Below are 17,596 nucleotides of genomic sequence, written 5' to 3' on the forward strand. Positions count from 1 at the left end.
CTGCCTCTAACGTATAAACCCATTGTGTTATTAGCGGATTCCCTCCAACTAACATATTTATTTTGCTTTCCCGTGAATTCGGGCAAAGACTTTATTATCTCTAAAGACTCCTCGCACTTTATTTGCTGGTCGATGATCTCAGGCTTGTACTCCGCAGTGGTAGCTGCCTGAGTCATCCCCTCGATTTGCCTGCGCAATTCCGCTACCTCTAATTTTAATGAAGCGTTAGTCGCGGCTATTAACCCAGCCACTAGGGCTTCATTTTCACTTTCTAACGACATACTTCTAAATACTTGTATCAACAAATCCACACTTAAATATTTTTAGTAATTGTTTTTAAATAGCGCAAGTACAAGAATGAATTCTTAGTCACTAAATAGCATAAATATTAATCTTACTTCACTGCCGTATTGCTGCTCTCACTGGTCCTGTAATATCAAATTTATATACAGCTTCCTTTTTTTTTCCTCTGCTCCTTTTTCAACTGCTCTTCTCCTCTCATTTACTTCTTCCTCTTATTTAACGTTATGGTTGTATGTTTGTTTTGTTGTTGTTGTGATACGAGCAATTAAAGAATTAAATTTTTAAATTTGTTTTTCTTTTTGCACACTTTATTAAATTTATTTCTCCATTGACTTATTTTTCTGTTAGTTGGTCACTTGTATTTTTCTTGTAAATTTTCAAATTTCAACCCACGAACTTCACATTAAATGATTTAAGTATTCGAGCAGCGATTCAATAGATGATTGAAGCTGTTTACTATTGTCAATGTTTTTTTCAAACCACTTGTATGAATTCACAATGGTAGTTAGTTAAAGTTTTGAAAACAATTTTTGTTGTTTTACTTTTGTGTGTTTTTTTTTTGTTCTTTCTCCAAAGAGTATATATTTGTTAAGAGGCGTCACTCGATACTTTGTTGTTGCCAAAGCAACCCTGTCATGTCGAATGTGATTCTCAAGGAAGTTTTGTTTAGTTTTTTTAACTTGAATCGTATATAGTTATGCGGTAAAGTGACTTTGCATAATTACGATTTTTGCAAAGAGAATTAATTAATTAATTTAGTACAATCAATAAAATAAACACAAAAACCCCACGAAAATGTATAGAAGGCGTTTTTATAAATACATCTGATAAAAAAAACCAACGACTACCTTGAGAAAACATCGAGTAATTTGCTTTGGCAACAACAAAATTATCGAGTGACGCCTCTTCACAAATATATACTCTTTGCTTTCTCGTCCAGTGACGATACTTATTTAAAAAATTTTGTTGTTTAACTTTTGTGTTTTTTTTTTTGTTCTTTCTCGTCCTTTGATGATACTTATTTAAAAAATTTTGTTGTTTAACTTTTGATCTTTTTTGTTTTTTCTCGTCCTTTGACGATACTTATTTTTTACAACGCGTGCCCCACACGCCGGGCGCCAATTATCGTCCTCCTACTTTAGGAGGGGTTTTTAAAAAATAATAAGAATTTTGTATGGTTAGTTACAAAATGTAACATTGACACCAAACTCAGAAACCAAACTGCCTTTATTTTCCACAATTGCTCTTATTTATAACTTAATTTAATATTTACAATAAACGCCTTGCATCGGATTTGCCCTTGAAAACCGATGCGAGAGAAATGGAATGTTTATTAAATGAAATGCCAGTGGCTTGAGAAATATAATATTTGTTTAGTCTGCTTACTGAAATGCCAGTGGCCTGAGAAATATAATCTTTGTTTAGTCTGCTTACTGAAATGCCAGTGGCTTGAGAAATATAATCTTTGTTTAGTCTGCTTACTGAAATGCCAGTGGCTTGAGAAATGGAATTTGTTTATGATTGCCATAAGGGCACTGTGGGAAGGGTACTGTTAACTTGCATTGAGTGCCGTTGAGGCCTTCTTGACCCTCTCCTCCACGTTGAGCTTCCATAACAGCTTACTGTCTAGGATGATTCCTAGATATTTTGTGCAAGGTTTCTCAAGGTGCAAGGTTGTATTTGAGCATAATTTTTCAGATAAAAAAAATTCATATAGAGTGCAAATTTTTAGATATCAAAGGTTTAAATATTTTTTTCATTTTATCTCCTGCAGAAAAGAGAGAACTGTCAAGTTCACTATTACATTGTTCAATATATTTTGCTTATACCTATATGACACTACTTTATTTTCTGGTATTTTTCCTGTACTTCTTCAATTTTGTGTCACCTCTCCTCCTAATCCTGTTTCAGTACTGGTGCAAGTGTGTAAACTATATTCCAAAGAAATAACGAAATACAAGGAAAATACCATGGTATAAGAAACAGGGTAATTCCCTAAAGTTGTAGGTCGCCATATGAACTACCTGAAAATGTAACAGATTATGACATTTCGCGCCACCATCTCAACTAAACAAAAACCTTTCATAGTTTATTTGGGTTCAAAAATTATTGCAATTTTCGTGAGCACTTAAAATTTCAGGAAACTTTCCGCAAAATAGAAGTTATATGGTACAAATTATCAGTTGCTTATTTCGCCAACACATATGTATATACTGCGAAAGGAGGGAACTATTCATCGGGAACTTTTGAAGCGCGGAATGATTATTGCACCTTCTTTTGGTTTATTTATTTCACAAGCACGTTGATTCTCATTACATATGTGTCCACAAAATTTTCGAAATAGAAATACAAATTTCATTTGTAAGAAAAAATAAAAAAAAAGGCCCAATGCCAAAAAAATCCATCGAAAAGAAACTGGCTCAATTGTTTTTAGTAAACTAAGTTGTATTTTTCTTGCATTTCGTTAGTTTTTTGTAATAAAGTTTACACATTTACACAATCACTGGAGCCGTATTAGGAGGGAGGGTGGCAAAATACAGGAAATGTACAGAGAAAATACAAGAAAATAAAGTAGTGTCATATAAGTTTTACGAAATTTGCGTGAAATTACCAGGGCGAATAGAAACTCATGGAAAAATGTCTGTACGGACATAGAGTGCTCCAGCGAAACAGCACGGTTGAAAAAAGTCCTAGCAAAGGGAAACATAGTCCAGGGACTAATAAAGAAAGTGAACAGGGAATGGTCACGTAATAGTGAGGAATCCCTTGAAGTTTTTCTCGATACACGTTTCCCATCGCGAGACGGTTTGAAGAGCCAGCAGACATCACTCACTCTTCGATCACGGAGCTAGTAGTGCCGGGCTTGGTGACCGATACCAAGATCGAGTGGGCAGTGAGGACGTTTTCTAAGTTTAAATCGCCGGGCCCAGATGGTATATTCCCGGCCATGCTACAAGTCTGACTCTAGGGCGGTCGTGGAATGGCTTAAAATAACATTCGATGGGTGCATAAGACTGAATCATGTACCGCACTCTTGCAGAATTGCTCGTGTAGCTTTTCTACCAAAGGCGGGGAAGATCGGCCACGTGTATCCCAAAGACTATAGACCCATTAGCTTAACATCATTTTTGCTCAAAACCTTTGAGAGGCTGATAGATGTGTACATAAAGTCCAAAGTGGATGAAAATCTGCTCTCCACAACACAGGATGCATACACCAAAGGCAAGTCGGTAGACACCGCATTGCATAGGGTGGTAATAAGCATAGAGAAATCCCTGGAATATAGGGAGTATGCTCTAGGAGTCTTCTTGGACATTGCCGGGGCTTTCAATAATGTTGCAAAATGGGCGATTATGGATGGTCTTAATTACATTAAAGTACATCCTGCCTTAATCAGATGGATCGGCTGCATGTTAAATTGCAGAAATATTACATCACAATGGGGATTGTACGAGACCACGAAATCAGTGGACAGGGGCACGCCGCAGGGAGGTGTGATATCACCTCTGCTATGGACGCTGTTCATCAACCAACTGCTCAGGCAATTCGATGAGGGACCTGTAAAGCTTACGGCTTACGCAGATGACGTTGCAATTGTCATAAGTGGAAATTACCTTCCAACGATTAGTTCTTTGATGGATCGGGCGCTTCGGGATATTCATACCCGGGCATCTAATGTCGGGTTGAAAGTCAATGCAGAGAAGACGGATATGGTCTTGTTTACAAAGAGGTACAAGGTCCCAAATTTTACCAGACCTAAGTTTGGAGGGGTGACCTTACAGGAGAAACCTTGCGCAAAATATCTAGGAATCATCCTAGACAGTAAGCTGTCATGGAAGCTCAACGTGGAGGAGAGGGTCAAAAAGGCCTCAACGGCACTGTATGCATATAAAAGAATGCTGGGGTGTACGTGGGGCCTATCGCCCTCTCTTTCTCATTGGGTTTTTACAGCGATTGTAAGCCCTATTCTATACTATGGAGTTCTTGTTTGGTGGAAAGCCACACAAAAAACAACATACCTCAAACAATTAGAGGGGGTATGCAGACTATTGATGCTTAGCATTACGGGAGCCCTGAAAACCACTCCGACGGCTAACCTGTATGCCATTCTGCACATTTCACCTGTAGATCTGGTAGCAAAGGACAAAGCATTAACGACCGCAACCAGGCTCGGTGCTTCGGGACAGCTTGAGCGCCGACCATATTGCCATAGTAGAATAGCGTCATCAATCACAAGACGAAGAGACTACCTGATTCCCTATCTGCGCTTCGAGGGAGATCTTAAGGCCACAATAGAGGTGGACGGTTGGCGCAAGGGTGCGCAAATGGCGGACGAGGCGATACATGTGTACACCGATGGTTCCAAAGTAGTGGAAGGAGTAGGGTATGCGGTATACTGCGCTGATCCGGAAATAAGCAGATCCTACAGGCTGCCGGATTACTGTAGCGTTTTCCAAGCGGAAATATTAGCCGTAACCAAAGCAGTAGAAACCCTGGAAGAGAATAGCTTAAGCTGCAACCGTGTTAACTTTTATATTTACAGTCAAGCAGCAATTAAGGAAAAAATCTCGCATAGCACAGCATCTAAATGCGTGCCAGAGTGTAAGCAGTCTCTGGAGATAATCGGGATAGGGAGAAGCATACATCTATATTTGGTCCCAGGGCATATGGGAATAGATGGGAATTAAAAAGCGGACGAACTAGCTAAAAAAGGGAGCATCCCTTGAAGCTTGCTCCGTAGACGTCCCAATTAGATTGGGCGAGATTAAGCGAAGGCGAGAGGTGCACATGATCGGCCAAGCGGGAAAGGCGTGGGTTCAAGCGCGGAACTGTAAAGTGTCGAAGATTATGTGTAGGTCTTACAACCTTAGACTAACACAGTTGCTTCTATCATTAAAAAGAGAGGAATGTAGACTCATGGCGGGTATTCTGACTGGACACTGCCTTCTGGCGTCACATGCCTTTAAATTAGGCTTGGTAAGTGATAGCAGATGTAGGAAGTGCGGGTTGGAGGAGGAAACGATCGAGCACGTTCTGTGCTCGTGCCCTTCGCTTGCCAAGCTAAGACTCCAGCTATTAGGAGTGATACAGCTGTCAGATCTAGAAGCAGCAAGTGGCTTAAGTCCTAGGAAGCTTCTAGTATTTGCCAAGAGGACGGAGTTATTTTATAACATAGGTCCTGGTTTTTGATAGGGTTTTTCAGTTTGGTCGTTAAAACCAACTTCTGGTAACACTACGGACTCAATCAGTCTATGTGAGGTCCTCATGGACCGGCCAGATCAACCTAAGAGAACCTGGCTTTTGGGTAAAATAAATTGTGCAAATATTATAAAAAGTACATCACCTACCCACTTATCTGACAAACGAAAAAGTTCTCCTTCAAGGGCATATAAATTAATATCATCCCGCCCATTTGGTTATTTCATGTTCCGCATTGTCTTATGTGTTTGGGCAACAATGGTACTCAAGCCAAAATCTTGTTGGATATATTCGACGCCATTGCTAAGGAACATAAATAACTCAGAGGTTAACTAGAGTTTAATTCTAAACAAAAAATACATCACCTACCCACTTATCTGACAAAGGAAAAAGTTCTCCTTCAAGGACATATAAATTAATATCTTCTCGCCCGTTTGATTATTTCATGTTCCGCATTGTCTTATGTGTTTGGGCAACAATGGTACTCAAGCCAAAATCTTGTTGGATATATTCGACGCCATTGCTAAGTAACGCAAATAACTGATAGGTTAACTAGAATTTAATTCTGCCAGATCGGCCGCTTAAAGTAGACTTAAAAACTGCAGAATAAATTGAAGCGTAGTTTAGCTGGCAAACTGAGTTCAAACTGTACTGAAAAACTGGGTTTTAATAATAGACAGCTGAACCCGTCTTTTCGGGCTCTTGGTCCTAAGATCAAGATGATTCGGTGCATATGGCGAGGAAACTGTGCAGTCGGTGAGCTTTGACAAATAAATAGAGCTAGGACGAGAACTAGACAGGAGAACCCTCTCACAATAACGGCCAGCATTAAGAATTGTGTGGGGCTTGGGTGTAGTAGTAGATCCAACCGTATTGAAGAGGAAGAAGAGACAGCGATCGGCTGCAGGCGAAAAGTTTGATTTTAAAAGGCGGAATGGGCGAGGGTAAATGCCCCAGGCCCACTATGATAGCTTTCCGGGTTGACAGGACCCCTACTTTTAGATCTGCAAAGCATAAAGAAGTCTTAGCATGGAAAACCCATGTTGCTCCAATCTGCAAGGCAGGGGACAAGGAGTGGAATAATGGCATGCGAAGTGGTTAATAAGCTAGACGGAGCTACCTTGTCACCGAGAAGAGTATAAAAGAAGACATTAGGCAGCCCCTAATTGTGATGATCGCAGATGAAGAGAGGAATGTAATACGGCCCCATATAAACAAACAATTAGATTATATCGATGACAATTTATTGGAAAGCTGATATAATTGCCTTATGTACCGCAACAAAATATTATCTATTTAATTTTTCTTAACAAGAACATACCTTACGATAAAATCTTGCTCCAGTTATTTTATGAAATCCTTTCTTGTACACTGCTTGATAATCGTCTGGATGCGAAAACTTGAATAAAATTCCTGTAGCTGTTTTCGTCAAATTAAAACATCCTTTAAAATTCATTTTCTCACAAATAAGTGCAGCACGCTCCATAGATAATTCGTGTAAGGGGGTCAACAGAAAGGCTCCTTAAAAAGACACAAAATAGGTAAAGATAGAAAAATAATGGTTAGATAAGTTTGACATCTTAGTCATAGATATTGAAATAGCCTCCAGCTGTAGTCGGTTATTTTTAGTTATTATATTGATCCTATCCTGCATCTCTTTCCATAGCTCACGGAAGAGAGCCGTCAGATTGAAAATGCTCTAAAATTTCTATCAAGCACGCCCTGTTAATTAGTTTGCCAAATAAAATATACATTATATATATATTGTAGCGAATTTCAATGCAACTCCACTTATTTACACCTTCCACTAAAGTTCGTATCGCTAAAAAAATACTTCACAATAACACTTATACTTCGCAACTGATAGCTAAATCAAACTGATTACTGATTACTCAGCTTTAACTCCTTTTCTACTCTCTGATGTCTCGTTCGCATACTTCTGGGCGTTTCTTCTTTTAGAATTTACTACTTGTTTACCAGCTATAAACTACAGATGCACGTTTATAGCTTCTCATATGTGCGTGTATATGTGAGTGATACTTCTTCCGATGATTGCATACTTTTGTGAGTATCTCAGATATATGCATGTGTTTGTGCAAATCTCTCCGCTTCTTGTATGTACATATGCGTAGACATAATGATTGAATTGTTTATGTAGATACAAGTGGTTGCTTAGTATCGGCTTAGAGATGATAGTATGCCTTAGTGTTGCTAATATTCGTCACAATATGATATAACACTTTTACTTGTACACAATAGAGTCCGAACGAAGGTGGGCTTTTGAAACGAAACCAAGCCGAGCGTTCGGTTTTGATCAACTAGTCGGCCGATTACCGAACCCGAAATCGATGACTTACTTTAAACTAAAATTATCTGATTTTTTAAGCATCAATAAAATATGATGGTTGTTCTATTGTGTAGTACGTAATTTTTAACAACTGAAAAGTGATTAAAGCAATTTTTTAGGTTTTTATTCGCTGCACTATCGTCATACCCATTGTGAATTCATATGTCAATGTTTGAAAAAAACGTTCACAATAGTAAACAGCCTCGAGCACCTATTCAATCGCTGTTCGATTGCTTAAATCATTTGCCAATAATGTTATTCAAACATTTCTGTAAACGGCTGATATATTTCATTCTTTACATATTTTTAAATGTTTGCTTAACTGGCTGCTCATATTTGATCTAATAACTAGATTTTAGAAATTAAAATCAATATGTAGTCTGATTTTCTGTATACAAAATTAAAAGAAAATCTGATTTGAAACACAAGTGGGCGATTCAAGGCACTTCAATTTGATAACGGCAAACAAAAAACAAACCTTTCTTTCATTATCTGGCTATTCACCACAGACATTATCTCTGTCAGCTATTATTTGACAGGTCGCCACACCAGTCAGGCTTTAGAGCTGGACACAGCTGCTCGACTGCTCTTATAAAAATCTTGGATGACATACTGTAATATTAAACGTTAAATGACAACGAATTGTGACTTAATCCATCAGTCGATGAATGATAATTGATGATTGTTTGATTGCTCATTGATGATTAATTCTTTATTAAAGAAATTCTTTCTTTTATACACAATTTCTTAACCTATACATACATAATTACATTAATGCTTACATACTACAATGTACATAGTTTCATAATAAATAATGGTTAGTCAGCATAATGTGTAGTGACCTACAAACCGTTAATGTGATTCATGCATAAGTTGGTTTATCAGTATATTGAATGATTTGGTCAGTGCAAATGAACTCAATGTATGATTCATACATATTGAATGGTTTGGTCAATGCGAATGAACTCAAGTGGTTATTTGAGTCAGTAAAAATGCATAGGCGTACAAGGCATACTGTATCATGCTACACCATCCGCCTTCGAAAAAGAGGCTTATATAATTGTGTGATTTTTTGCTGACATTTTTCAATCTAACATGTTGTGGTATTTTTTGTTTGCTCATGTGCACACTTTTTATGTGCTTTTACGTGAGGAACGTATGTATATAATATGAGCCCTTAACTACATACGGTCATCTTATTGTCATAAAAGTGTGCCATGCTGTTTCATTTTACTTTTAGTGATTCAGTCAACTTATTTCTTGTTACCAAATTTTACATTCTGTTTTCTTTTTTTCCACATTCAATTGTAATTTATGTCATAGTGGTAACTTGATGCTATAAGTAATGAATGCTTTTATTTGTTCACATTTGCTTTGCGAAGTACACATTATGCTGATTCTCGGTTTTTTTTTTGTATGTTTACATATTGAGTTCTTTATTGTTTTTTTTTTGTGTTTGGTGCTTATTGTGATTTGTGAATGTTTATTTCTTTAAAATAGTATTTCTAACAAATAATATAGGTAAAAATGGTTTACATTTCCTTTCCTTTTCATTATTATTCTTATTAAACAATTTTTTTAATAGTTTTTGTTTTGTTTTTAAACGTGCTGAATATGAAATTTGTAACTAACTGCATAGACAATTGAAGAGCTGTAATTGATGGAAGAGCAAGGTGATTCATAGTAGTAGAATGAGTTCAGCTAATTGGTAGATGGAAGGTACAGTGGATGCAAGAGTTTTTCGTATACTTTAAATATTCTTTTTATATCTTCGATATTTTCCAGCATTATATCTTTTTTTTTTCATCTGATCTTATATGTCACGCGATTTCTGCGGTGGCCACCAAGACAAAATCGTGATGACTTTTATGAAGAATTATTTTTATTTTTATTCCGGGATTTGTCACATGCACAACCTCTTTGGTTAATGCAATTATTTGATCTTAGAGAACTATAAATTATCATTTAAATTTGCCTACTCGAGTAAATTTCAATTATTTTTCACCAATTTGTGCCTCATGACAACTGTGTTTTACTTATAAATATCAAGTCCTTTATTGGCGGCATTTGTACAATGTGTGTACAGCCTGATAAGTAATTGTCCTAAGTCAATTTTATCATCTACAATCAGGTTGCTTGTATTCCTTACGCTACCATTTTTCTATCCTAAGATGAAAACGAGCGCGACATGTCTTATTGCTGCAAATTTATATAGCGCTTTATATATGTATCGGTTCTCTTTGTGACTTTTCTTCATTTTTGCTGTTAATATTGGCTGGTTGTAAAATTTTTGTATACCTTTTTTTGTTCCTAGTTTTTGCCTATTTTCACTGTCCTAGAATTTTCTATTGCTTCATGACCATTTTTGTCAGGAGCATTCAGAGGCGTTATGCAAATTTTTGATTTACTCTTCACTTTGGACAGGGCTGCCTTTACTGTCGCTTGTGACATTTTTAGATTTATTATTTGAGATTTACTTGAAGTGTTTATTGCTCTTCCTCAGCTTTGGGTTTGGTAATTTGGGAAGAGAAAAAAATTTAGACGCGCTGTTGCACGTTATTCAATTGCCTATATTTAAATTTCATATAGTATTTAAGTATAGTGGCTATCGCTATGATTAATAGCCCTATCGCGCATATTAAAGCACCTAGCCAAATGTCTGTGATGTTTTGAGTGGTTTTTGTGTCCACTTGGGCTTGTGGCTCATATTTTACAATGCTATTCTATGATGTTTCAGGGTTTTCTTTCTCTAGTTCATAGCCAGCTATGGCTATCATAATGCCTTGGGATATATTTGTCCACCAAGCCATGTTGAAATTTTCTGTGGTTACTTTCCTGTTCCAGTGAAAATAAGGGGTAAATTGCAATTTTAATAAAATTTTTTGATTTTATTCTTTATCTTAAATATTCTAGTTTATTTATAAGCTTCCTATTATAGAATTGTAAGTCTAAAATTTTTTAATTAAAAATATTTTTATTTAGGTTTAAAGGATTTTAACATTTCAAAACAAATTTTTATAACCTACAAGCTTAGTATAGTTTATTTTCTTTCATAATCAAAAAAAGTTTCAACGCTATTACAATTTAATGTTAAGCTCTCTCGGGGAATAGGTACCATTCGAATCATTCTCACGGTTTCTTCTTCTCTGGTTGTGGGATTTTTTACATCCTCTATTGTGGGTTCCCTATTCATGCCTATCTTTTTCCAAAATGGTTTTAACAATGTTAATTCTTTTTCGTAATCTACTGTTCCTGCGTCTTAAATTACTTTGTCTTCCCACTCAATGGGGTGTTTAAAATATTTTTCCGACATTCCAATTTACTGAAAAAATGTTTATGTTCATTTGTACTGAGAATTTTCTCTATATTTATTTTTTATTTCTTAAGTCTCTAATTTTTTCTTTTAATTTTAGTCTATCTTCCTTATTGGTTGTAATATTTAATAATTTAAAAGTTTCAGCTATTTCCTTCTTTTTTTTAAATTGTTTACCTCCCCATTTTGTTCTTCTTTTTATTGTCGGGGAAGGTATTATAGGAATTTCCTCCTTCTTGTAAAGCTTGTTTCGTCGCCGATACTCGTCTATTGTAATCGGTGTCGGACCTTGTTTATCTGTTTTATTTTTTACGACTTCTTCTGAGATTTTTATAAATTCCTTAATTGTGTCTTCGCATTTTTTAAAGATTCTATGAACATCTTCCTCAGTTTTAATCTCTTGCATAGTAAGGAAGGGCTGGCACAAATCCTTGGGCTGAACCCTCCTGGGGAGTGCTAGCTAAGTTTAGGAATCATTTCCATTTGTGCCCGTGGCCTCAAGGTGGGAACTGGACCACGCCCAGATGAAAAGGTGGTCCACCCCTAACCCAGGATGTTATGCGATTCCGTGTTCATTGGATGGTTTGCAGTCAGGGGCATCCGACTGTATTCTTACGGAGCCTCCCGGATCCGGTCCACCTCCGGGAGTAACGGCGACTTGCTGCGGTATGGGGCTCTACCGCAGTCGACCGCATTGTTTCCCCTATCCCTTAACTTTCAGGCTGCCGAACGGTCTCACCTTAGTAGGCAGCTGACGAACCAGATGTGACATGAACAACAAAAACCTGGCCTCGGATCCCTGCATGGGTAAAGATGCCTCCCTTGGACTAGGCATTAAAAAAGTCCACAATTCGTCGGGAACCGCACAGACGGCGCCGACCAGGCCTTCACGGCAACAAACAAATCTTCGGCCACCTGTGCAAGCTAGCGGAAGAACTAAACCCCTTGAGGGCAAGTCCAATTCCGCAGCAGCCGGCAAAGCTAGGCCCAAAGTGGGAAAGCAACGTCCGACTGAGCAAGCACAGGAGGCCCGTCCCACGCCCGTACCGGGCACCTCTTGTCAGCAGGTGGCTGGTAACAGCACTAAATCCTCCACGGACAAAAGTACTGTCTCCACCGCTGCAAAGCTACCTCGCAAGCCGGCTGAACCCCTTGAGGGTTCCAAGGCAAATAAGCGAACCCCGATTTCGGTCCGCAACCAGCGGAACATTCGCAATGCCGTCAAAATCGTTGAGAAACTTGGCAACTCTCCCAGCGACAAGTTGACGGCAGAGCAAAAAAGTTCTCTGGCCTGGGCCAGGAAGATTATTGCTGCCAAGAAGAGCAGCAACAACAACCCCATCCCCTTTCCTCTTCTGCCACCAAACTACCTTCTGACCCGAAGATTCCTGCCCTTAAGAGACAAAGGTCTATGGGCTAAGGCCAACTTTACGCTGGCGGTTTTGAATCGCAGTCACCCGGATAGGAAGATAACCCCAGATAACTGGAAGGATGTCCTTAGCGGCCTTCTCAAGATTTTTATGGACATCATGACCAAGTATCCGGGGCCGGCTCCCACTATCCGTGATGCCGGCTGGTACCAGGGTAGGGTCAAGCTTGTTTCCTGCGCCGACGAACGCTCGTGCAAGCTCTACAAACTCGGCATAGCTTCGTTAGGACAGCTGTGGCCTGGGGCCAGGTTGGATGCGGTCGGTGTGGAAGAAATTCCGAACAGACCGAGAGCTTGGGCCTGGGTCCCAGACGGCGAGATCCTGGATACCATCGCGGAGTCGAATAAGGGGCTACCTTCGAGCGATTGGGGGATAGTCCGGCTCGGCGAGACAAGGGCGAAGCAGCGTTATGTTGGCTTCATCATAAACGAGGCTTCTCTCCCTTGGCTTGACGAAGGTGGTGGAGTGTTAAGCTACGGCTTCTACTCCATCACGTTAAAAATTCGAAGGGATGGTACGAAGAAGGAAACACCGGATGAGGGTGAGCCTGTACCTCAGGGCGAGGGGTGAGACAGAAACACCCCGAGTGGATCTGCTGCCCATGGCACTGGAGAAGGGACCGCCACCGCGCCGGAGGATCTAGTGACTGGGGATACCGCCTCGAATGAACCCGCAACCGCCACAACAAATCTCATGGACCCATGCAACACCTTGAGTGGACATGGGGCCGATATCGAACTGGCACGCAGCACTCCGGATGCCGAGAGCGATACACTCTCGGTATCTGAGTTTGCGGGCCAGTTCTTTACGGGTATGGACGAGCAGCTTCTGCTGGAGTCCGACCCATCGGATGCCGAATTCGACGATACTATCGTAGAGGAGGCATCCGACGATGCGGATCAGCAGAGGAATGACGTCGATGCCGCAAACGAACCGTAACGGGCGCGCAGGTACTGCAGATAAACCTGCACCACTCTAAGGCAGCCTCGGCTGCCCTAATCTTACGCCTCAGCACAACGTATGAGGACGTCGTTCTAGTCCAGGAGCCTTGGGTCGTGGGCAGCAAGGTCTGTGGACTCTTTTGTAAGGACTACCGGCTGGTGACACCGCCCGTGACAGGTAGAATGAGATCTTGAATTCTAATAAAAAAAAATCTAGTATTTATTTTACTATCTCTTTTTAGCGACGAGGACTTTACCTGTATTAGCCTCTAGCTATAGGGTCAAACAATCTGGCTGATGTCCGCATATCTTTCGCACGATCGCCCAACTTCTGTGCAGGACCGGCTCTGCAAAGCGGTACGGGAGGCCCACAGTAAAGGGTTCCCGATAATAATGGGGGCCGATGCCAATGCACATCACACTGCTTGGGGCTCTACCGATATTAACAATAGGGGTGAGTCTCTTTGTGATTCTATTATAAGTAACAATCTAAGTATACGCAACTCTGGAGACAAACCAACTTTCATCACCTGAAACAGGAAGGAGGTTCTAAATGTTACTCTAGTTTCTGGGTCATTCTCTGACCTTGTCAAAAATTGGAGAGTTTCCAACGAAAACTCCTACTCTGATCATATATATCATTTTGACTCTGCTTTTGCGTACACCACCTAGGGTGGCTTACAGGAATAGGAGACGAATCGACTGGAACCTTTATAAAAAAGTCCTATCCTCTACTCTCCTAAAGAACGCTTCTCTCGGTAGGCCGAGCCTACCGCTAACAACTGCTGAAGCGCCTCCTTTAGACACAGCATTTGCTTCTCTCGGTGAGCTAGACTCATCGTCAAAAATAGAAGAAGCAGTAGATCTCATCACCAAATCTTGTAACGCTGCCTTCACAGTAGCCTGCCGGAGATTAAGGTAAGGGGTAAAAAGAAACCCTATTGGTGGAACCAAGAAATCTCCGAGCAGAGGAAAACCAGCAGAAAAGTCTTTAACGAGGCTAAGCGCACTGGAACTGGTCCCATTATGCGGACGCCCTAAAATCTTTTAAGAAGTTAATCCAGAAGGCCAAAAGGGACTCCTGGAAGAACTTCACCAATGACATCGAAGAAGTCTCAGAGGCCAATCGCCTACGAAAGGTCCTCTCCAAAAACCCCATACCTCAAAGCTGCATTCGCACAACGAGCGGAGACTGGGCCACTTCTAGTACGGAAATTCTTGAAACCCTGATCAGCACTCACTTTCCAGGCTGCAGATCTCAACCATACCTCTTAAACACGCAATCTAACCCAGAGCCCTTTCAGCCCCTGGACCACATTGTAAGCGAAAAAGGAGTTATCTGGGCAATCAAGTCCTTTAAACCCTTCAAATCTCCGGGAACGGATGGAATATTTCCCGCTGAATTGCAAGCTGCAAGCGATCTTATAAGTCCGCTGCTAGCTAAAATCTACAAGGCTTGCCTCAACCTGGTCTATATCCCCACGGAATGGACCAAGGCAAAGGTAGTCTTCATACCCAAAGGAGGCAGGATGTCGGGCAACAGTCCAAAGGATTTCAGACCAATAAGTCTGACCTCCTTCCTCCTAAAAGTTCTAGAACGATTGCTGGATGCCTATATTAGACGATCGGCAAATAAGGCACTAATCTCCAACAACCAACACGCCTACTCTAAGGGCAAATCCGTAGAGACAGCTCTACATGCTATCACTACTAAGATAGAGAAGGGTCTTGCCTTTAAAGAATTTACGCTGAGAATCTTTCTCGACATAGAAGGAGCCTTCAACAACGTTCACCCAGCAGCGGTCACAAAATCTCTACGTTCTCTAGGGGTGGAAGAGCCTCTTGTGAAATTCTTCGAGCTCCTTCTAAACAAGAGAATCATTACCTCTGAGCTGGGCAGCTCATCGTTAATAAGGTATACCAACAGAGGAACCCCCCAGGGGGGCGTTCTTTCTCCTCTACTATGGAACCTGACGGTGAACGCGCTGTTATCTATACTACAGCCCACCGGATTCCAAGTCATTGCATATGCCGACGACATAGCCTTGACAGTTACCGGCAAACACCTTCCGGTGCTTGGCGAACTCTTGAAAAATGCTCTTAATCTAACAAACACTTGGTCTATGGAATGCGGACTCAGCATCAGCAGTGAAAAAACTGAGATGGTGCTTTTTACCCGCAAACGCATTATACCGGAATTTACCCTCCCGACCCTAAACGGTAGGGAAATCAAACTCTCTACCGAGGTTAAATATCTCGGAGTTTTTCTAGACAGGAAGCTTGACTGGAAGCGAAATGTGGTGGAACGATCCAGGAAAGCCACAATGGCTCTCTACGCTTTGAAGTCGGCAATCGGAAAAAGGTGGGGTCTCCAGCCACGCATAGTCAATTGGATCTATACGGCAGTGGTGAGACCCATACTCTTCTACGCCGTCACCGTATGGTAGACGGCACTCGATATCGAAACTAACAAGAGCAAAGTAAAGAGAGTGCAGAGGATGGTGGCAACGCTCACCAGCGGTGCCCTTCCCTCCACTCCCACCAAAGCTCTTGGAACCATATTATTCCTTCTCTCAACTGATCTATATGGTAGATACTGTGCCTCCTGCAACGCGGCAAGGCTCAAGGCTATCGAACCATGGAGGGACTGCAGGTTTGGTCACACCCGGATCGTGAAGCAAGTCCCCGAAACCTTCTTGAAATTGGACCATACAACATCATCCCCTTGCTGGGACAACAAATTTTCCACAAGAATCACAGAGAGGAACGAGTGGGCAAACGGCGTGGAGCCGGGATCACACGAAATCTCCGTTTTTACAGATGGTTCTAAACTAAAAAACAGAGTCGGCAGCGGAATATTCTCGGAGAAGCTCAATCTAAGCGAGAGCTTTCGCTTACCCGATCACTGCAGTATTTTTCAGGCTGAACTCATAGCTATCTGGGAAGCAGCCCTCTATCTTGCTAACCTGCAGGTGACCACTTCTATTTCAATTTTCTCTGACAGCCAAGCTGCCATAAAGTCCCTGCAATGCAGTAACACCTCGTCACTAGTGGCATTGAAGTGCAGAGAAACCCTCAACCAACTAGCTGAAAATTGCAACCTAAGCATAATATGGGTTCCTGGCCACTGTGAAATCTCAGGAAACTGCGCCGCGGATGAGCTAGCTTGGGAAGGCACCAACCTGCACACAACAACCTCCGCTGGTTGGGCCAGCCCTCCTCTAAACACTTGCAAATACTACCTGCGATCTATTTTCACGGATCAGGCAAACGCCAGATGGGCGAAGGAACCTACATGTAGTATATCCAAGCAAAATCTGGTCTAAGCTATATGAAAAGAGATCTCGATCGGTGATATTGTTAAATCGTATCTCTATAAGCCCACTAGTGGGCCTTCTTACAGGTCACTGTCTCATGGGCACTCACGGTGCCTATATGGGCCTGCAGACAAATGACATCTGCCGCAGCTGTAGGGACGAGGAGGAGATAGAAAGCGTTGAGCACTATCTGTGCCACTGTCCCGCACTGTCAAAAACCAGGTACCAATGCCTCCACAGACACTCTTTTGGGTGCCTTGCGGAGCTTGAATCTATAAACCCAAACGACATCTTGCGTTTCATTAGGCAACCGCGCTGGTTTAGCCTAACTGGGGTCTAAACTTTCTTCTTCTTCGAAAGTATGGTAACATGAAATAGGGGCCCCCGCGTGGTAGCACAACGGGCCACAACGGCCTACGTGAGTCTCCGCTCGGACAGCGGGGGCAGCCACTCTAACCTAACCTAATCTAAGGAAGTAGCTGCAACCTTTTTTTTCAACTTATTTGAGAACTTGTATTTAAGTTTTTTTTTTAAATTTTTCTATTATATTTTTCCTTATTCAGTTGATATAAAAGTCTAAGCAAAATTTTGTTGGGGAAATTTGTTTAATTTAAGATTTTTGGCAATTTAATGTAAAATTTTTTTTTGATTTACAAAATATTAAAAATTAATTTCTGTCATTTTCAATGATAGCGTTTAAAAAAAAATTGTTTTCAACTACAATATTAAATTTTTTTTTTTTTTTC

General features: G+C 40.7%; 1 protein-coding gene across 8 annotated transcripts in view; it reads right to left on the minus strand.

The window, feature by feature from the left end:
- The window catches only part of LOC137249979 (uncharacterized), a 371,421-nt gene that overhangs the window by 126,099 nt on the left and 227,726 nt on the right, over positions 1-17,596 (minus strand). For all 8 annotated transcript variants that reach the window (XM_067782092.1, XM_067782091.1, XM_067782090.1 and 5 more), the window contains one exon: positions 6,824-7,023. In XM_067782092.1, coding sequence (XP_067638193.1) covers positions 6,824-7,023 — 200 coding nt within the window. The remainder of the gene's footprint in view (positions 1-6,823; positions 7,024-17,596) is intronic.

The sequence above is a fragment of the Eurosta solidaginis genome, chromosome 4 (assembly GCF_040869045.1).
Source record: "Eurosta solidaginis isolate ZX-2024a chromosome 4, ASM4086904v1, whole genome shotgun sequence".
Lineage (NCBI taxonomy): Eukaryota > Metazoa > Arthropoda > Insecta > Diptera > Tephritidae > Eurosta > Eurosta solidaginis.